Below are 21,301 nucleotides of genomic sequence, written 5' to 3'. Positions count from 1 at the left end.
CATGTAGTCAGAAAAATAATTCTCACTTTAACAAAGCAAGAAGGGGGGCAGCGGGAAGCTATAGATCCAAATGGAAAGTGCCCCAGGGTGTCCAATCTGCTGGGTTTTAAAAAAATCATCATTCTGCCTCATCGCCCTCCCCCACCCACCTGGGAGCCCACTCCTTCCCAGTCCCCCCCTCACCACAGCCACCAAAAGGAGAGGGACCAAGGGAGAGCAGAAGGTCTGTTTAGAATTTCACATCCCTTCCATCTCTCTCCCTCAGTGCTAAACTTTCAAGACAAAAATCATAAAACGAGGTGCTTTGTTGGTGAGGCAGATTCAGAGATCTTCCTGTTAGGAACAAGAAAGGGAAGAGAGAGACAGAGAGAAAGACAGAGAGACAGTGAGATGGAGGGCTGGCTTTGTGCTTGCAACAAGCCACTAAAGGTGCATTTTTAATTAAATTTATACAAAATGTGTCAGTTTTATCTCTGTGTTTCAAACCTGACTCTTTTCTATCAAAGTAAAGTATTGATCTTCACTGCCCCGAAGCTACCTGACTGAATTAAACAGAATAAATAGAAGAAGGACTGAAAGGGCTTAGAAACAACTGCAGAGAGGCGAATGTTTAATGGCTCCACAGTCATTTGCTGCAATTAAAAAACAAAACCGTTTAGAGGGGCTGTTAACACCTTGAAGTCTGAAAATCCTCACTTCAAAAAAGCCCCAAAACAGCTCCCAGGCAAAACATTTTAATTGCCATAAATACTTCCAACCTCTGTCATGTGCTGGTGCATATGCACACTATCCAGACAGACAAATGGATCCATGGACCCAACATGAGAAAAGATAAGCACTTAACAGATGTATGGAAGACAGACAAATGCATCCTATAAGATACAGACAGATGTGTACAACATGTAAAAGATGCGCCTCCAACATGATACAGACACTTTTCCCAAGGAAAATGGTCCCAATTTTTCCTACATGATAAAGACAGACAAAGGCATGGTGCAGCACTATGAGATGAGTACCTCTGGGACACATGAGTACTTATATTCCAGAGCTAAGTATGTAATGTGATGCAGACCACACAATTCTGTATATAATGTGGGATAGGCATTCAGTATAAGACATCAAAATCACATCTATCCTGCATTAGACAGACGTATCTGTGCTTTTCCCACATTAGACAATGGCCCAAGTGCCTATTTCACCTTGAACACATCTTGCCACATACTTAGCCTAGCCTTTTATTTGTGCCAGCTTCTTCAGTATCAGAGTTCAGTGACACCTAGAAATCAAGTACCAGACAAGTGCTCCACATGGTACTGAAAAAGCTCTTAGGTGCCTGACTACTGTGTCTTGCTCACCGGCTCAGGGGTAAACTAATTGCCAGACCTAGGTTCAGGAAGAAATTTTTCCCCCAGGTCAGACTAGAAAGAACCACAAGAGTTTTTTGTTTGGTTGGTTGGCTTTTGTGCCTTTCTCTGAAGCATGCCACAGAATTCACCTCCTAGGATGACCGGGACATATTTCACCTCTCAAATTCCCTGCCATTACAGATGCCCAAAGCATTGATATTGTCGTGGTATCTCCTGCTCTCTCCTTGTAGCACACTGTAGATTTTGAGGCTTTTTGTCTTTTATATTGAGGTCTTGAGTGTGTTGGTCTCTTTTTTTATAACTGGCTCCCAAGGCTGATCCCACAGGATACTGCTCTAGCTGGTTTGGAGCTAACTTACCCTAAAACACATGGTATGACCCTGCAATGGTCAAGGTCACTGGAATTGCACTGAATTGAGAAAATGGTGAAGCAGGTACAGGAGGGATATTCCTTATGGAACACCCCTCCTTTGAAAGTGGCTTTCTCCCTTGGTCTCAGAGTCAGGATTGATATAGTCCTGGGCACACTGGAAAACTCTTGTCAAAGGGAGCAGGTTAAAGGCAGGATGCATTTTCTGTGTGAAGTTGCTAGAGTCTGTTGTCATGGAAAGGCTAGGGCATGAACAATTTACCACAGCATAAAAGGAGATAGTTTTAGTGTGTATCAACTGCACTTTGGTAACTTCCTCAGTACACACTCTTTCCCTGCAGTAAGTATACGCTAAACCATAGTAACTTAGCCCTCCTTCACTGAGGGCTAAGCTACCACAATTTAGGTTCAATGTACCATGGATCCCTATTTTTAAGGTGACTTAGCTTGGACCCAGTTCTTCGGAGAACTCTCAGTGAGCTTGTGTGGCTTTGTAGTCAGCTTGCTGAGTAGGAGCCCAATTAAAGCAATATTTTGTTCCACAGCTGACAGTATAGGTAGATCTTTTTGACTGGTTCAAAATGCTCCCCATTAATTTGCAACTCAAAAAAGGTGTTCCAGGTGGTTTCACTGTCAAGAGCTGTTCAAAGGATCTTCCTTCCATGGGTCTGAATTAAGTTATGGTCATGAAAATATGAGATCTGAGCAGTTACTAGAGATTCAGTTTGGCCTGGTTAGTTTTCTCTTCTCTCAAACATTTGGTTCAGCATTAAATGATATCCATGCCTTATAAGTGACTGAGTATAAAACTGCCAGAGACTCTGGTTTATTTTCTCAGGGCTGCATGAAGCAGAAGGGAACAGTAGGAAAACTCATATGGGAGCAGGGACAGACACATCACAGCTCAGTGTTCGTCTTTAATTTTTATAGAATCATGCTTTTTCAGGGATCATCCAAATGCACACAAGGGTTTGCATTAGGCTGCTTCCTTTAGCAAATATATTTGTACAAATACATCTGAGCTGTGCACCTACATAAATCACAGACCTCAGTTAAAAAGCACACACTTGCATGCCTGTGACAGAAACCACCAGGGGCAGAAACCAGCACCTATCTATGATAGAATTTCAGAGCTGTACTACCAGGGGAGCTAAAGATCTCTGCTGTATCGTCCATAGGCCTGCAGCCACTGGAGCAGTGATTCTCAACCAGGATCCCAGGAGATCCTTTCAAAGATGACAGGGGGTTGGAAGGGGAGTGCCACACAAAGTTAGCATCATTAGGGGTGTAAACACCTACATATGATTCACAAGATACACCCAGAGATTTCAAATGGGAATCCATAATTTCAAAAACATTCTGACCTTCTGTGGCCTTTCAGAGTTTTTCACAAGAGCATTGCTCTAATATTTTTCTGTATTCAAGAAATGTATGAAAGCTCAGAGTTGACATTTTCCAAGGGGTGCCTTGAGTCTAAACAGGCTGAGAACTGCTGCACTAGAAGATAACATGATGCTATACATTTGAGCAGGTCTCAGTAGTGTCCTTATTTATTTGTTAACTGCTACCTTATAGCTTGTGCCTCTGAAACAGGCAAACTTTCAGCAGATTTGCAGATCAGAGAAGCTTACTGTTGGCACTAATGTTGAATGTCCCACTGTTTAGGCCCAAATCCCACCATTCACACATTCAGTGCATTTAGCTTTGTTACAGAATCCTCCCTGACATCATTTAGGACTTTCATACCATACTCTGACAATGTTACAAATTTAACCAAATAGAGTTTTGACTTTATTTTTCCCTCTGTTTCCATTCCCCCACCACCAGCATACACACATACACCTCCTTGTGAGCAACCCACATTCTGGTTGATAAAAAAATGTATCTTAACTGAACCTCTATTTAGGATACTGGTCACTTTAAGAGGCCAAAGGAAGGTCTATGCCTAAGTGTGTGGCACCTGGAAGTGATGGTTGTTGAGTTACAGGGATGGGAGACAGGTATCACAAAGCTCTCAATCTGATGCTGTCAACAGTGCTAGAGGGCAGTGTGGAGCCAACTCCTTCAGTGCAAAAAAGGCATTTACACTGGAATCAGGAGATGTGACTGCAGTGCAGATAGCCATATCCCTACCAGCTTTCATTCAGCTGGCTCAGACATCAAAAGCAGTGAAGACCATGGGCTTCGGTATGATCTGTACAAGCCTGCTGAAGACCCTGAGTACATACATACAGGAGGCTAGCCAATGCTGAAGCCCTTGCAACCAAGTTTTTGCTGCTACTAGTACCTGAGCTAGCTGGTAAAATCTAAGTTGGTGTCTGACTACATGTACGGCAGTTGCAGCTCCTAGCTGCAGGGTAGAGGTTGCCTTAGAGGTGCATACTGACAGAGCTGGGGTCATCTCTGCTGACAGCCCAGGCTGGAGGGTCCGTACACATACATCCCTGGGCTCCCAACACTGTTCTAAGAGTGGATCCTTTTTCTCACAGACATGACCTGAGTTCTCCAATATCTACCAGCAGTGGAAAATACTGTCACCCAGTAATCTGCCCCTTTGCCTACTCCCTGCATATCAGAGCAGTGACCGGTCCTATCTCTGAGTGAAGGGGGGGAAGGGGGAAAGAGGACAGACCAGATTTCTTTAATTAAAAGAAAAAGGATCAGGTTCACTCCAGATAAGCAGGCAGGATTAAAATAGACAGAAAGAATAGACAAGGGGCAGCTGTCAGCACTCCAGCCAATCCAGAATGATTATTAATAATGATAAGCAGGAGAAGAGGGATAATAAAGGGATAATGAAGTGGTCCTGAAAGTGACAGGAGATGAAGCCTGATAATGGGGCCCATAACCCTGTGTTACTCCTGAACCACAGAGGCCTAATACAGTCCTGGCTGGTGAGGTAGGCAAGAAAAGCAGGAGATGGAGAAGGAAAAGAGGGGGCATATCCTGCGCACTAACCTCAGTAGAGAAATTTGTAGACTCAGGCTCTGAACCTGACTTGCATACTTCTCATGAATGATGCTCTTGGCTACACAGTGCAAATGATTGGGTACCTTTGAGTGCAGGCAATACTGGTAGAGGGGTTGGATGGACTCTCTTGGGAAGACTGGCTGGAGATGAAAGTTGAATGTAGGTTCCAGGGCTTCAGATGCAGGGGGTATAACTCAAGCAGTAGGTGACATATCACTAGGATGCCAGAGTACCTCTTGTGGTGGCTCTATTGCAGTGATTCTTAACCAGAGTATCAAAGCAATGAGATCTTTTGAAGGGTTCCTTGAGGTGTGAGGAGATAAGCAAGCATGAAGAGATAAGTCCAGGCTCATGCTTGTCTGTGTCTAGCTGCTTCCCCAACTGCACTGCCTGTCCCCACTGCAGGAAGGGAGGGACTGTCTAAAAAAGATTGAGAACCACTGGTCTAGTGATACCAGTGTGCTGGTACAATGACAGCTTCTCTCCCCATCACACTATCAGGGTGCTGGTAAGAGTTATATGCAGGATCGTCCAGTCCTATTGTGAGTGATGGTCTCTTCTAACTCTTTGTGTAATCTTAGGACTTGCCCTGAGAAAAACTATCTAGGTCTCCTTACATTTTCTGCTCAGAGATGGACTTTCTCCAGGTTTCAAAGTGTGAATAAAGGCAAGGTGGAACCCCTGCCCAAGGTGTCACAAATGCTCCATAGGTAGCTTCTCCTCTACCACTTCTTCTCTCTCTCCTAACAGTAGCTGCCCTTTCTGTAACATTTGTTGATAGCACATGTTAAACTCTGGGATATAACTGGAATGAATTAACAAATTAACACCCTCAAAGTACTTACCTACTCACTTTCTGCACAGACCACACCCTGGGAGAGTCACTCACCTGCTGAACTGTGAACTGGGATGTACCACTTCTCAGGAAAGATGCCATGTCAGGATACCTGCCTTAGGGCCAGTGCAGGGCACCAAATTTGAATAACTACCTTACAGAGGACCCAGAGCTGGGATTTAGAGCCCAGTGCCTCGTGAGGCACCCAAGTAAATGTAGAGCTGACAGTTTTTGGGCAGCAGGGTAGAAATAACTGTGGATTAGTCACTATCTTGCCTAATGCCAACCACTAGACAAACCCAATAGTGTTGGCATTCTCCTCAGGAGAAGTAGCGTCTATTGGCGCACTCAGCCTGGCAGAAAAGCTCATTGAGACAAAGGGCCATGCAGCCTGGTCTAAACCCACTATAGGCAACGAGCTGCACCCACCAACACCAAGGCTGGTTACAGCCCTGGCACCCTAGTATATCTTTGGTGGAAGAGGCACAAGTTGTAGAACAGAAGAAGGGGTGTTTGGAGGGAGTCAATTTTTTGGAGAAGACAATCTTGAATTTAAGCAGCATCTGAAGTACCAAAACCAATGAGGCCTTGCAAAGCCCCATATTTCCAAGAAGCAAAATGAGAAGGGCTGGAAGTACAGGATAATGGGGTCCCTGGCCAGGAACAGACAAGGAAATAGCTCCCAGCTAAAGACTTATTCCCTGTTGTCTGGAGACCTTCAACAGTGGTGGCAAATAAGGGGATTATGGGGATACAAGCCACAGAGCTTTATGGTGTGACTGAAAAAGCATGCTGGAGGGCTTGTTCTGTGGGATACCAAGAGTTGGAACTGTTCTGGGAATATTTGGGAGATGATGAACTGCAGAAATTCAGGTGCACTACTGTTTTGATAGCCCTTCTCCCCCTGTCCCAGAACATTTAATGTCCTACAGAGAGAAAGGGTCCAAACCACTCCCCGTGACACTCCAGTGCCTCCTCTGCTCACACAGAGTCACTGTGCAGGAGGAAAGCAGTGGCTGGAGCCTGGAGGAGGGGAGAGTGGAGGAAGGCTAAGCTCTGGCTCACGCTCCCTCACTCTGTGATCCTGCCACTCCAGGTCACCGCAGCAGATGCTGAGAGCATATGCCATGAATTAATTCCACTTTCCCCGAGACACTCCAGCAAGAGAAACGGCAGTACCTTTCCAGCTGATTAACATAGCAGCTCCCCCATACTCCCCCTCCCCTCCGTCACTTTGTCACACTTAATAAACAGCCAGGCAGAGTCCCATTAAGAGGCTCCTTGTTGGCAAATAGACTCTTCAATGGAAAGTTGCTGAGAAATCTTGACTGCCTTAATTTCAACTTTGATGATCAAGATCATTTTTACAGCAACATGTGGATAGTCTCTGCCCAAAGGCCTCACTCAGTGGCAAACTAGACTTTTCTGCAAGGCCACCACCTTCAGTCCAAGCCCAAGACTAGAACTCTGAATTCAGTTCTCAGCTCTCAGGAGCTCGGTGGTCTCCATGTCTGAGGTAGGGAGCAGAAGTCACGACTCCTGGCTTCTAAGCCTGATTCTGTCACTGACTTGCAGGGTAAGTTCCTTTCCCTTTCTCAATCAGGACTCATAGTAGAGATGATATCTTTTATTAGACCAACAAGATTTTTGCAAAAAAAAAGTCTTTAATTTTTTGCAAAAATCTTGTTGGTCTAATAAAAGTTCTCTACTATGAGTCCTGATAGCCTTTTCCTCTAGACCAATACGGCTACAACCTGGATACCTTCCCCTTTCTCAGGCCTCATTAAAATAGGGATAGTGACCCAGACCTACCTCCTAAGAACAGTGCACAGTTTCATTAATCAGTGTGCAGTAAGCTGAATTCCTGAGACATCGGGGGTAATCTAAACACAGAGGATAAACATTTCTCTAGGACAGAGGTTCCCAAACTTTTTCTTATTGCGTACCCTCTTCTATACTTACCAGTTGTCCACATACCCCTACCAACGTAATTTTATATTTTAACCCCTTAAATGTCAATTATTATCATCATGAAAATTAAATCCGCCATTACACAATTGCTCCAAAGTACCCTCCAGAGACCTCTTGCATACCCCCAAAGGTACGTGTACCACGGCTTGGGAACCCATGCTCTAGGACAATTCCTAGGGCCTCAACTAAGCATCAGCCTCAAGGAAAGATCCCATATCCCTGGGCTGTGTAGGTTGGGCTGTTGACTGAGAACCAGACTGGTCCCCCGGGGAAAAGAAATCACCTAAAGTTGAATTATAGTGCCACCCAGATTAGTTACAAGGAAAAATCTGCACCTGACATTTCAATGTGTCCAGATACTTTCCACAAGACTTAAAAAAAAAAATAATCAAGGTTCACAATGCAGCTCTGTCCCAGCCAGCATACCTGGATGCCTTCCAGCACAACCAAGAACCCTGCAAACACACCTCATTGTTTTCACTTGGCTAATGCAGTAATGAGAAGCAAGTCATTCTCTCACAGCACCCAAACCCGTGAAAGGGGATGCAGCAGTTCCCAGTCACATTCCAAACACTACAGTGCAACCCAGGTAGGATCCTGAAAGACAGGCAGACAGGAATGACATGCTGGATGAAGGACAGGAGCCAGACAATCCCAGCTTCCTTCTGCTACCTGGGAAAGGAACTGGAGGAGCATGGAAATTAGGCTCAGTCTATTACATTTATTGAAGGAAGTTAAAGAGACAACTTGATTACAGTGTGTTTAAATATCTAATTGGGGATTAGCTATCTGACCACCCTGCCGGGGCTTTTTAATCCAGCAGAGGTTTAAGACAAGTCACGGGCTGGAAGGTGAAACTCAAAACTTCAAACTTGAAATAAAGCACGTTTTCTCTAACAGGGATGGTACTTTGCCACTGGAAAAGCCTGCGGAGGGGCCTGGGCAGCTCCCCACCAGCTCAAATCTTTAAATCAAGACTGGCTGTCTTTCTAAAAGATAGGCCCTACTTCAACCACAAACCACCAAGCTGGCTGCAGCCCTGATGTACGGCCCATATTACTCAGGCAACCAGACCACCTGGTCAGAGCAGCCTCAGCTTGCCTTAAGCTACTCAAATCCACTACCTCTCTCTTTTCTAACCTAAGTATCTGTTGTTAAGTAAAGCTGTGCTTGGCTCCTGTGAGCCTTGCCATATGTGACAGCTACAGCCCAGGGCTGCCCCATCACAGCCCCAGAGGCCCAAGTAAGAGGCTGCACCGCATGGGGAGGCACACAGAGCTGCAACCCAGCAGGTCTCATCCCTGGAGGACTTGCAAAGGGGAGCTTCAGGCTGTTTTCCCTCAGCTCCTCCACGCCTTTGCCCACATGTAAATTCCCCACTCTGCTCCAAAGGCTTTTTTTTTTTTTTTTTTAATTATTATTACTTTCCCTGCTCCAAGGTCCTGGTCTTTTTACATGTCCTCTCACCTCCCTTTCCTCCAACATGCCCTCACCCTGCTGCTCCTCTCAAACCACTCACCATCCTCCTTCCCTCCTCCAGGCACCCCACTCTGGCACCTGCCCTACCTCTCCCACAAACCCCCTTCTCTCTCCAGTTGCTATCAGTCCCCACCCTGTTCCTTCAGTTAATCATCCCCAAGCCCCCAAACTTGTGTCCCACAGGCTCCCTTTGCCTCCAGCCTTCTCCAAAGTGGCTTGAGCCATCTTGTGGCCCCAATATTCCTCCTGTCCTGCCCCAAAAAGGAGGCGCACCTCCCCACTCTGTCCCAATGCCCAGGGTTCATCTCTCTCCCAAAATGTTGTCACCCAGATGCCCTACGTTTCTCACCCACCCCCAAACCCTTCCAGGGACTTCCACGCCCCAGGGCCCAACTCCTTGAACCAGGGATTGCACCTAGGAGTTCCCCCAGTTCCTTTCCCTCGTACCTGAGTCTCCTCTTGTGGGCATGGCTCTCCTAGGAGGATCTGCCCTCCATCGCTTGGCCCACCTCCTCCACTTCCCATCTCAGGAGCTCAGCAAGCAAGCAGTGACCTGCCCACCCAACAGAAGCAAAGCAGCCCCTGGAGGCAGGAATCTGCACTGCAAGCCCCCAGAGAGAAGGCTGTTGTCCTATAGTATACAATAGCTACTGAGGCATTGTCTCCACTCTGCCTCTGCTGCCAACATTCCCAAAGGCACATGCATATCCATCCCTATGCCCCTGGCAGCTCCACACAGCTGCACTCAGCAGCTGTGCCACCATAGGGCAGAGTGCACTCTGGGAAGGCACCAGCTGCTAAAGGAAGCACAGCAGCCACAGGAAAGCATAGGATGAATATCTACAGGCACTTTCCATCAGCAAATCCTTCTCTACTCAGCAGAGAGGGTTTATCTCTGCCAGCAGGGCAGAGGGCTCTGCAGCCACACAGGAGCTTTCAGTGTGCATGTTCAACATTTACCACCAAAACTGTGTAGCGTAGGCTTGGTTAAAACTGCCTCCCTTCTCCCCTCACATCCACCTTCTCGCTGTTGGTTGAAAATCAGGAGGGGAAAAACAGTGTTGTCTTTCTCTCCCAAGTTTAAGTCTAGGAGGCAGATATGTGCCCCCTCATTCTAAAAAATCTGTGCTAAGCAAGTGCATAGTCCATCTTCCACAGAAACAACAAGGGCTTTTATCTCACCCAGCAAAGGAGATGTGGATTCAAGTTCCACTTTCCCTCCTTCACTCTGAAGCCAGGGTGCCCAGCCTTTAGGGAGTAGAGACGTCTCCAATGAGTGAAGCAGAATTGTATCTCCAAGGCAACTTCTTCAAAGCACCTGGTTCTAGCAGAAGAAAAAGGAACCTCAGAAACGCTTGGGGACCTTATGACTTCTGTCTCTCCTAGATGGTTATGTGGTACCCATAGCTACAGCATCTAAGCACCTCACAACCTCTAATGAATTTATCCTCAAAGCATTCATGAGAGGCAGGAAAATGTTATTAACCTGGTTTTATGGATGTGGAACTGTATCACAGAGGCGATGACTTGCCCAATGCCTCACAGGACCTCCTTCACCTCTGTGAAGGAGAACAGATGTAAACCAAAGTCTCCCAGACCTAGACAAGTCTTTACTGCTAGGCCATCCTTCCTCTCTTAATCTATCATTTCAGAGAACTCTGCCTTCCTAAATCCTTAAGCAAAGCTCATCAAATAATGGGCTGAATCAATACTGTGGACCAACTTCAGCCCAAACAGCCAGGGAATTTGGATTCACAGTTCTGTTTGCCCTTGTACTGGGGAGCCTGTGGCTGCTCCAGTCATTTCAAACTGATGAGCGGTCATTTAATTTTGCCAAAAGGGCTAGAAGAGTTCTCAAGTGCACTGACCCTGATGATCTTGTCTGGGGCCTGATCTCTCAGAGTGGAATGTGGCACCTCACAGTACCTCACAATGCTCACACCTCCTTTTCTTAATTTCCCCTTCCAGTTTGAAGTACTTTTCTGCCCTTCTCATCAGCAAACTGGAAGCAACTCCAGCAGTCTGAGGGGAGGAGCAGAGGGACAGGTTAGGAAAATGCAGCAGCCTGCATGATGCAAAGACACAGGCCTCAGTAGAAATACTGGGAGCTACAATTCCTGAGGCTACCCCAAGAGGACCCAGAGATAGATGCGTTCCCTCCAGCTTTCAGAGATGCTAGGATCTGGAGGTGTCAGCAGAAGAGTGGGGTAATATGGAATCTGACCTCACAAGGAAGCAAGAGACTTGTACAAATAGGTCTCACAGCTTATAATTAAGGAGAAAGACGTTCCACTGCCTGCATGGATCTCGAAGGATGTTCACCCCAATCTCACTTCCCAGGTATGCATCCAGTCTCCTGAGTCAGTTTGTTTTGATGAATTTTAATGAAAGGTTTTTCTATTGGGATGTGGGAAGCACCTTCCATCCCCCCAGCTAAGGAGCCTGTATAGGCCTTGTTGAAAGCGAGAGTCTGAGCGAGAGGGGAGGAAGGGCGTTCGTCTGGGATGTCTCCATGGGGAGCAGCTTGTACAAATTAAGCTTCTCTGCTCAGGGAAAGAGTTTGGGCTCATTCTCTGAACATTTACCTACTGCGTGTGGGTGTGTTAGGGGGAAGGGGGAGAACGCAGACATTCCCAGTCTTTGTCCTTTCTCCCCATCTGGTTTCCCAGTTATCTGCAGGATTCCTTTACTTAAAAAATGAGCCTCTCCCTGCATCTGAGGGTAAGGCAGAGAACAACAGTAGGGATACTGCTTCTAACTGTATGGCCTGAACAAGATCTGGCTCTATTTGCTGTCTTTTACACACAAAGGGCAACTGTAAGCCAGGGTCAAAAACCCAGAGATTTGGGAAGCAGACCACAAAGCTTGAGGTGGGGTGTGGATTGCAGTTGTGTGTTGGGAGAGACAGTGCTTCTGTATGGGTTAATACATCAGTTTCTTGCAGTGCCTGGGCTGTGGCATGCATTGAGGCAGAGGAGGAAATCACCATCTGTGCATGCCTCCAACTATACAAGTAAAGAGATTTGAAAGACTGAGGGCTCCAAGGAGCCATTTATTAGCATCACCATAGATAGATAGAAAAAAAACCCTCTTTGCCCAGTGAAGAATTTATCCCCTTCTCCCAGATCCAGGAATTGGCCTTTCCATTTATTCCACCACTCCCCTGCAGCCCCAAGCTATGACAGCATCAATTTCCAAGGTTATGCCATGGCCTTTGTACCAAAGGCCATGGGGTATGTTGCTGGGCCCTGCCCTGCTCCCTTTGCCTGAAGCATTATTTCCCAATGAGCTTGGCTGTTCAGATTTGGTAGCAGGCTGCATTCAGAGGGGTTGTTGGCCCCATCCTACTCTCAGCACAATAGTAGGAGTGAAGTTCACTAAACAAGCATAAACCCTGCTAAGAAAGCCAGAAGTTTAGCCCTCCCCTAGGCACCTGCACCACACCAAAGGACATTTATACTTCCTCCACATAGGAGAAATTATAGTCAAATTATCTAGTAGCACCAAGTTTTGGAGGGTATCAGCTCAGATATAATGCAAAAGCTCCTCACAAACAATGACCAATGATATTATGAGGTGAAACACTAAAAACAGCTAGATGGAGTCCAAGTAACCATGAGAGAGTGGTGTCTTGTACTAAAGAAACACCCAGTAGGGAGTTTCCCTGTATCATAGTAGCAGGCCACTTTCTTCCATGTGTGTGGAATAAACAGTATTTTCTTTGCAAATGGTCTATTGCCTGAAGCTATCTCAGCTCAGGCTGTGATCTCATCAGATTGCACAAGCTAAGCAGTGTTAGGCCTGGTCAATACTTAGCTGGGATCCCTCATGGGACCAGCCAGGTACTACAAGAAATAACAATGGCAGCTTAATAGGTGATATTCTTCCCTCTGAGCTACTGAATAGCTGTACTCCAATCATGAGGCTAAAGGGCATGGGGCTGCTAGAGTAAGATACATAACTGAGGTCCTGCCAATTTGTGGCACCTGTTGTGAGACTTGGATGGTAACACCTAGGGTCTTGAGCGCATTCATCCTGTGTCATCCCAAACTTTGCCTGTGCTTTCGATTAGAAACCATATCCTTTTTCACTTACCCTGCTGTGTAGTATAGCTGCTAAACAGTGGTCCCACTTAGAGAAAGAGATCCTTGCAGTAATTTGTAAGGTATTTTGGAATGAGGAGGGAAAGAAACAGAAGTGACCATTCATAGATAAATGATTTTATTGCATTTGGAATTATTCACTCTAGCATTTTGAAAGCAAATATTCATATTAAAAAAAAATACACAGGACTCCTCTCAAGCTCACTTCCCTATCAAGCTTTCACCTTGTTTATGTGGAATACTTCCTCAAAGAAAAACAGTTGATAAAAAATAACAAGTGCTAATTATATACAGGAGTGGAGGGTGCAGGGCTGGAGTGATAGACAGCCAATACTCTGCTGTTCTAGGACAGACTGAGGGGCTCCTCCCTCTCAGACTGCCCCAGGTCCCACTCCATCACAAGTTCTGAGGATACCTCTGTGTAGAGATGGTCCCAGTCCCAGCAGATGTCATCCTACAAAAAGACGAGAGAGAGAAATACTGACATGCTACATGTAACACTTACCAATGTTTAAATGCTGCTAAATATTCAGGTTGGACAGCTGACCTGCCCTACAGTATAGCTGCAATAGGTGGAAGGGCTACCACCCTATCCAGAGAGAAGACAGACAATTGTTATTACCAGGGCTAGAAATGTGATTTCAGTCCCTACTACCACAGTTAAATGATTTTGACAAGGTTTTTGTAATTTTAAAATTCACCAAAAAAGGATTTAAATAGGTATGCAGGATACAGACTAAACCAAGCATGGCAGTGAAGGGCTGTGAAATGTCCCAGTCCTAGACATTTTGATCAATGCACCCTTGATCCTGACCTGCAGAAACTCTGCTATTCCTGTCCAGTGCTAACCCCCACACAATTGTGCTGATGTGCCTGTATTGTGACCTACAGGGGGCTCCTGTTGCTCCAGGTCTGGGTTCCCCAAACACATCTCTCTGTCTTTGCCCTTCATTACTGCTGTGCAGTACCAACAGGCACTAATTATGTCTTGTAGATGGCAAAAATCAAATGGAGTATTGGTTCTGTAGGAAACTTGCACTGTGGTAAGCCAGTCTGCAATTATTGTTATTAGCTTTTCATGAGGGAGGGCCCAGTCGGAGGTGGTGCTACATCAGGCAGACTAAAGATTCTGGGCTCCAGAAATCCCTTAAATTGTCCATGGGGAACATCCCTCAGACTCTATCTATTCAGACAAAACCCCAAACTTGGCACCAACCCCTGGCCTCCAGGGAAAGGGAGGCCTACACAAGCAGCCGATTTCCCAATGTTGCTGTCTCAGGACAAGACTCACCTCTCGTACTTCCTGTTCAGGAGCCAAAACTTTGGTGAGGAGCTTCAGGTCAGTTTCTCCATCCTGTGAATGCATAACAGACCCTGGTCTTACTCCAGAAGGCTAGGTTTGGAACAAACGGATACCCCATTTGATGTGGAAATAGATGTTGCTAGTGACAAAGACAAACTCTTACTCTGAGGGACAAATGCCTTCTTAGGATTATCAGATGGCATTTGGGGATGGGCAGTGCAGGGGGACAGCAAGAGAGCATACAAGACAAAACCCAGTTTTGCAATAGTCACAATTCCAGTACCAGAGTTAGGATTACTTTGGTTTGGGAATTGGGAGCACCTCTACTGTAGGGAGCTGCCTGCAGTTTCTCCTCTGGCCACTAATGGCCACTGTGCAGCAAACTTTGTTGGGGCAGAGCCCAGGCACAGAAACCATGCATGAAACCTCTCATCATTCATTACAGGGCAGGAATTGGGAGCAATTGAAGGTAAGGATCCAAGGAAGGCCCTTCCGCCTGCAAATTAGAGACAGGGGTCAGCTAAAGGACCTAGCAAGTAAAGACAGAGGGGAGGAACAGGGGTATCTGATAGTTTCTCAAGGGACTAGGGCATTGTCTTTTGCGTATGCAATCTGTGGGCATTTAGGGCTGGATTTAGGGCAACTGTTCTTGTCACATCTGCATGAGTGGAAAAGGGGAGGGAGCTCAGAAAAAAGAAGACAGATCAAAATCAGAATACCTCATGATTTTTAAGCCAATCTCCTGACTTGGGGGCTCTGACTCATGACTTTTGAACTCAAGGAGTTGGCAATACTGTTCATCTGTACAGCAGAGAGGCAATCATGGCCCAATGCCCTTGGCAATTATTCTTCTCAGGAACTGTTCTGGACACTTCTTTCCAGCTAGGAAAAGGTATCTACACCCAAAACCGGTAACCCAGCAGTGAGGCCAAGCTGCAAGTGGCTCAGATGCCAGGAGCATAACTGACGGAGCCACATCTGAAATGGTCCAGGCTGAGGGAAAGGAGCTGTGCTGTGTCTAAGGCCCAATGAGAGGGGCAATGCTAGCTGAAACACAAGTAGAGAATGTGTTTTTGAAAGGTGGGTGTTGGATGAAAAATGCAAGGATATAATAAATAGCCATGTAAGATTCCTAAGTGGATACCAAGCAAAGAAACCAGCAGAATGTTTATAACTGCAGTGTCAGAGATACAACAGGACCCCAACATGTAGGGATAGGACCTAATCCACCTGTTGCAACCCATAAGTGTCTAAGTGTGATTTTGTTGCACCCTGTTTCAGTCACTGAAAAACCATTAACTAATTTACTTCTGTAATGCCTTCATTTTAGCCTTAACTGAAAAAAGAGCAACGGGGAAGATCTACACAATTTTTGTGTTAATGGGTTTTCAGGGACTAAAACAGACTGGTAGAGGATACCACTTAGACACCTAAGTACTAGATAGATACCACATAGGTGAAATGATATCTGTTCACTAGTGTTCACCTGTACAAACTATGATTAATTACCCACATCAGGGAAGAATGGTACTATGTAGTCTTGGGTATTGCCTGGATGATGGTGTTGTGTATAGACTGCACTGAAACTATTTTGCTGGAGGAGGGTGGGGGAGGTAGGAAAGAGTTGCAGAATGTGTAATACTAGCTATTACACAGGGATACTCACCAGGGTCTGGAAGGCAGCGTACTTCATGAGGTCATTGTCCAGGTCACGGTAGGTCAGCACTCTGTTCACCTGGATACTGCAAAAGCAGGGGGGACAGGGCAAGGAACAGAACAAGCTAAGTCTGGGAGCAGCTTGAGCTTCTCTGGGGAGTAGTGGCACATGGATGAGAGCCAAGGTGCACACAGCTGGAATGTACATGTCTCCATACAGCAGTGGCTCTCAACCTTTTCAGACCCAGGTAATCCTCTACCACTTTTTGGAATATGGTGGCATCCCCAGATGAGAGCCACTGTTGATGCTGATGGCTTCTCAGCTGGGTTTTGCTGCGTCCACATAAAACTTCCCCACGTACCTGCTGCACAGACAGCCCATGCACTCCTGCTGCATTAAAGCTCTCCAATAACTCTAAAGTAGGACAAGACAGCTGGCTCAGGCTGTAGCCCTTCCCAGTCCTACATCCCTCCCAGAAACAGGGGTATGAAGGTGGAACTGTTCTGCATGCCTTTGTTTCATGGAGGAGCATGGTGCGGTGGGAAGACTGGAAAGGGTTACTGCCCAAGCCAGCTCTCCTGTCTTGCTTTCAGATTATAAAGAACTCTAATGCAGCAGGAGTGAGTGTGCACCACAACCCTGCATACAGGCTAGTCTTACCTGGCTGCCATGGTAGCAACATTGCCTGTGTCTGCAACACCCCTGAAGGGACCTTGTGGCACCCCAAATGAGAATGACTGCCCTAAGGAGATGCAATACATAGGGAGAGGAGTTGAGGCACATCTCACTCAAGTGATGTTTCCATAGCATAAAGTGAGGGTATGAACATGGTGTATTATTAATACATTATGAATATATTGTGCATTCCAATACTACCCACCAAGCATTAGATGCCACCATAGACAGACAAAGAGCAACCTTACATGGGGCATTTTCTCTGTCCTGAGATTTCAATTTAGTCTCATCCAGGAAATTTTAATGTCATTTTTTGCATGTTTATAGGACACATTGCAATTTCTTCTTCTGTGCAACAGGAAAGAACAAGTTGGTACCATTCATCTTGGAGCTGCACTATTGCAATGGATAGCATCAAATACTGATGAACGGGACATATGTTATACTGTGCAGAACACTGCTGACTAGTGCTGTGACTCCAGACTTGTGGCTGCATGCCTGTGCTATTACCTGGGTGGTGCTGCTACTTGCATGGCAAGGTCTTCTTCCTGCACTTCCTCCAAGTCAGGTATCACTGGAATATCTGCAATAGGAAAAGATGGAAGCCACATGAAGAGCAGGGGAGGTTAAGTTCTTTTGCCACACAGGAGAGAAGGAAGGACTCTGCCTTCACAATCCATGGAAAGGAAATGTTCACAGCTTTCTCCTTAGTGTAGGAAAATTTTGGCACATTCATTTTGCACTGATTAAAAACTATATCATTTAATAGACAATCAAGAAAATAAAACTCAGAAACCTTTGTTCCCATGGAGGGAAGCAAAGCTGTTTTCACGAAGATTTTAAACAGTTATGGATTCTGCATTCGGAAGCTTGACGATTGCACAGTTTGATCTGTGTCAAGCCACACTGATGGATCTGCTGCCTACTAGCCTTCAGCCTATAAGAGAAGAATTCGATTTCTATAAGAACTGCTGTTATTTGCTCAGCCCAGTCTCCCATTTCATTAGAGACAAAAATACCAGATTTCCTTTGGAAAACAGTGGTTTAAATGAAGTAGGAATATGTTTTATTCAAACCTGAAATTTAAAACAGGACTGTTCCTTAGGTTTAACAGTGGATTCCCTTTTCCAAGATGCTGTTTCTCTTGACATGTATTGCCCATGGCTGCAAATATAGTTCTGATCCCTGGAGCTTCTCTCCTCTAGGGTCTAACTCTTCTTCACTCAGCAACAGAGTCCCTCAGTTACTGATATATACTCTTTCAGGCTCTTACCAGAGTTCCTCTGTCCTGATGTCACTGCTTTCTCCAAATGCCATTTCCCATTGAAGTTTAGCTTAGGGGTCTTGGCAAATAACACTGGTTGGACAATTTCCAACAAAAACAGGGTTTCATCTGAAAATATTAATGTGTTTCACCTAAAATGTTTTCCACAAATACTGCATCTCAACCCAGAAAAACTTTCTTGATTGGCTGTTGGGGAGACTGTTTCCAGAATCCATGGCTGAAGGGCAGCCAGATATGCAGACTGTCTCAGGGCTGGGAACCAGGGTAAACCATCATGCCAGGGCTTCCAGGCTTACTTCTATGGAGAGAGGAGACTGGAAGACCCAAGTACCCTGGATCAAGCTGGGGCTCTTAGGCCATTTAGGGTCCCTGCCACAGAGCAGAGAAGGCCTGTGATGAGATTCCAGAACTCATAGGTGTAGAGCAGCCCCACAATGCCAAATGGCCCTGGCTTTCAGATGCCCAGGCCATTTGCCTCTCAGTGCTCCCTTTTTTGAGGCTCCAGGACACTAGAAAACAGACCCGCTAGTAAGGTGTTGCTTACTTATTACTTGTAATGCCAGGAGCTTTGTGGATCTTGATACAGGCCCAAGTGCAAGATGCCCACTACAGATGCAAGAAGAAGCAGGTCCAAATGCCTCTGAACAAACAGCAAACCAAAGAGACACATCTAGGGGTGGAGAAGCAGGCAACAAAACAGAACTGCTCACTGCTAACTGCATGTTCAACTCCATATGAGGCCCTTCCCTGGTTCCAAGAGCTCCCAATTTAGAGAACAGCCAATGAGAGGTAAGAGATCTGCACCTCATTGAAATGCTCCAGGACTGAGCATACCCAGCTGCATTACTAGGCATGGAATGGGGAGGGGCCAGAAAAGGAGAAGAGATCAAGTTGAATGTCATGGAAAACTTCCTGCTAAGACCTGCTAACCTAGGGTCCCACCCTTCCTTCTCAAGTTGTGCAGGAGACACCTTGCCTTATTTAAGCCTGAAGTAGGAAATGATTGAAGGTGGCCTTGCAGAATTCCAGAATTCCTCTAGGATTTCAGAGGTAAGAGCCTGCTGCAGTGGATCCCAACTATGAGTTTGTCTCCAGCCTACTCTTCAGACCATGGTCACGGATACTCTAGTTGGGAGGGAAGAGGAAGGGGTAAGAAATGGGTAAAAAAGAGGGGAGCAGAAAAGTCTGGGTGTAAAGATTCCCCCCCCCCTTAGAACAGTGAGACTTGCAGAAGATTAGCTGCCTTTCTCTTAGGCAGATGCCTGGGCTCTGGGCAAGCACCTGGAGTGGTGCAGAAGCACGTCAGGAGGAGGTTAGGTGAGGCGCAAACACATGACAAAGTGAATCAGTGCAGTGCTTCTTTAAAGGCTTCAGAATCTAGCTGGAAGGCTGCTCTGGTGGCCCTTATTCCTCAGGCAGGGGGGCACTGGGTGGTTCAGCATTGTGGAAGTTTTACATTCACCAGTAGCTTATATAAAACAGATGCCTCTAGGGGCTGGAGCAAGTAAGATGCTCCTGGCTCCAGCGGCAATGCTGCCATTATACTGTTGGATCTCAGCAGTTGGTTGTTTCTGCCCAGTTTGCAGCCCAGGCTGAGATGAATATTCAGGAGCTAGAGAGGCAGCCCCACCTGTGGAGTTTGGGGCTCAAGACAGTCTTCCTGAAACCCTCCTTCCCCTGCTTCTTGTCAGTGTTTGCAGCCTCTCATAGCTCCAAAGGGTACTGCTCCTGCCTACCATCCAACTCAGCATCCCCACAGGCTCCCCAGCCCTCCAGCAGAGGAGGCAGCACTGGCCCATCTGCAGCAGGGCATGGGTCAGCCCAGGCCTTGGCGAGGTGGCTGTTTGGAGCTAGCCACACAGTGGGATTTCTCACTAATTGGCTGCCTGGTGAAAGGACTGAGCAGGACAGAGGCTGCTGTGAGAGCCAGGCCAAGGCAAGAAGCAGTGACAGCTTGGACGACCTCAGCAGAACTACGCCATTCATCTCCCCAGCTGCCCAACAAACAGGTGCCCATAGAGCAGCTTTCAGACAACAGCAAATTTCCTGAAGACCTTTAAAGGGAAACAGCAGTGACTGGGTCTGATCCAGCCTCCAGACTGAGGAAGGCTGCAGTCAGATTCCACACAGTAGTGTCATGGTCTTAGACAAGGCCGTCACTTCCCCCAACACAGAGTCTGCCTTTTCTTGCACTGGAAGCTGCCATTACTCTGATTCTTCCCAATAGGCCACTAGCTGACCTTGTGACAAAGTGCAACTGAGGGACAAAAGGACAAAAGCACTTCAGTAAATGGCAAGATTGACTTTGAGGGGTAATTATAAGAGCTGCCGTCAGCTGAGGGATGATATGGGGGACTGAGTCATTGTACAAAAGGGGAAAAGACCAACAAGGAGAGGAGGATGTTGTGGCTGACTCAAAGAGTAGGGAATGGTGGGGGAGTTGGGAAGGTCAGCCTACAAGTAGGGAGAAGACATTGAACAGAGAAAAAGTCAGGTTGAGTCACAGACAAAGTGGACTTGCAGGACCACTCTAACAGCCCACATGAGGGGGGGGGACTCCCATGGCTGAGTTACCAGAAAGCAGGACTGGGCAAAGCTCTGGATGAAAAGAGGAGATGAGAGGGGAGGGGAGAGTCAGACCAGGAGGGACACAGATCTCTAATTTCTCTGTTTCTCTGAAGTGCACTCCTGTGGTTCAGGGGAGCTCAAGGCTTTTTGAGAAGTTTTAAAGTTAATTCTATGCTTTGCTAGAAATACTTCCACAAATACATGCCCCCTATCTGGGAAGCCTGTGGAGCTGAATGTTATACCAATGGAAAAAACTTCCTTAGCAAATAATAGATATGAATGAAAGAGTACATAGGAACATCTCTACCCTCATCTACAGAGCAGCCCTTTTCTGAGCACCAAATGTGAGCTGCTTCTTCACTCTTCCCTGTGGTCTCCAAGGGACAGTAAAGCCATTTGCCCCCTTGAAGACAGCAAACTGCAAGCTGAACTTCCCTGTTTGTTGCTTACTTGGATTCCTGCTCTTACTGGGTCCTCTCTCTCGGATTCCTTTGGCATGTCTTGATCCCCTTTTGTTGCAGATGACATTTAGGATCCAGGTCAGTGATGCAACTTCGACCCTTCAAGTTCCCAAAGAGTTTTACAAACAGCAGAACCTGCCAGACTGGCCAACAAAGGTCCAGTTCGGTCTCCCACTGAATTCCATGGGAAGACTCCCAGAGACTTCAGTTGACTCAAAGAGGTGGTACAAGTCCTGCCTATACATCTCTGATTTATT

The 21,301-nt window shown here is 46.4% G+C and overlaps 1 protein-coding gene across 1 annotated transcript in view; it reads right to left on the bottom strand.

Moving 5' to 3' along the window:
* Positions 1-13,190: 13,190 nt before the first annotated feature.
* IFT43 (intraflagellar transport 43) overlaps positions 13,191-21,301 on the bottom strand; it is a 73,047-nt gene continuing 64,936 nt past the window's right edge. Inside the window, exons 6-9 of the mRNA XM_006268370.4 lie at positions 17,241-17,313; positions 16,065-16,140; positions 14,387-14,449; positions 13,191-13,549 (exon numbers count right to left, since the gene is read on the bottom strand). Of these exons, the coding sequence (XP_006268432.3) occupies positions 13,439-13,549; positions 14,387-14,449; positions 16,065-16,140; positions 17,241-17,313 (323 nt within the window). The 3' untranslated portion in view covers positions 13,191-13,438. The remainder of the gene's footprint in view (positions 13,550-14,386; positions 14,450-16,064; positions 16,141-17,240; positions 17,314-21,301) is intronic.

This window comes from Alligator mississippiensis, chromosome 2 (assembly GCF_030867095.1).
Source record: "Alligator mississippiensis isolate rAllMis1 chromosome 2, rAllMis1, whole genome shotgun sequence".
Classification (NCBI taxonomy): domain Eukaryota; kingdom Metazoa; phylum Chordata; order Crocodylia; family Alligatoridae; genus Alligator; species Alligator mississippiensis.
The sequence above is the reverse complement of the archived record's forward strand: the minus strand, read 5'-3'. Positions and strand labels throughout refer to the sequence as shown.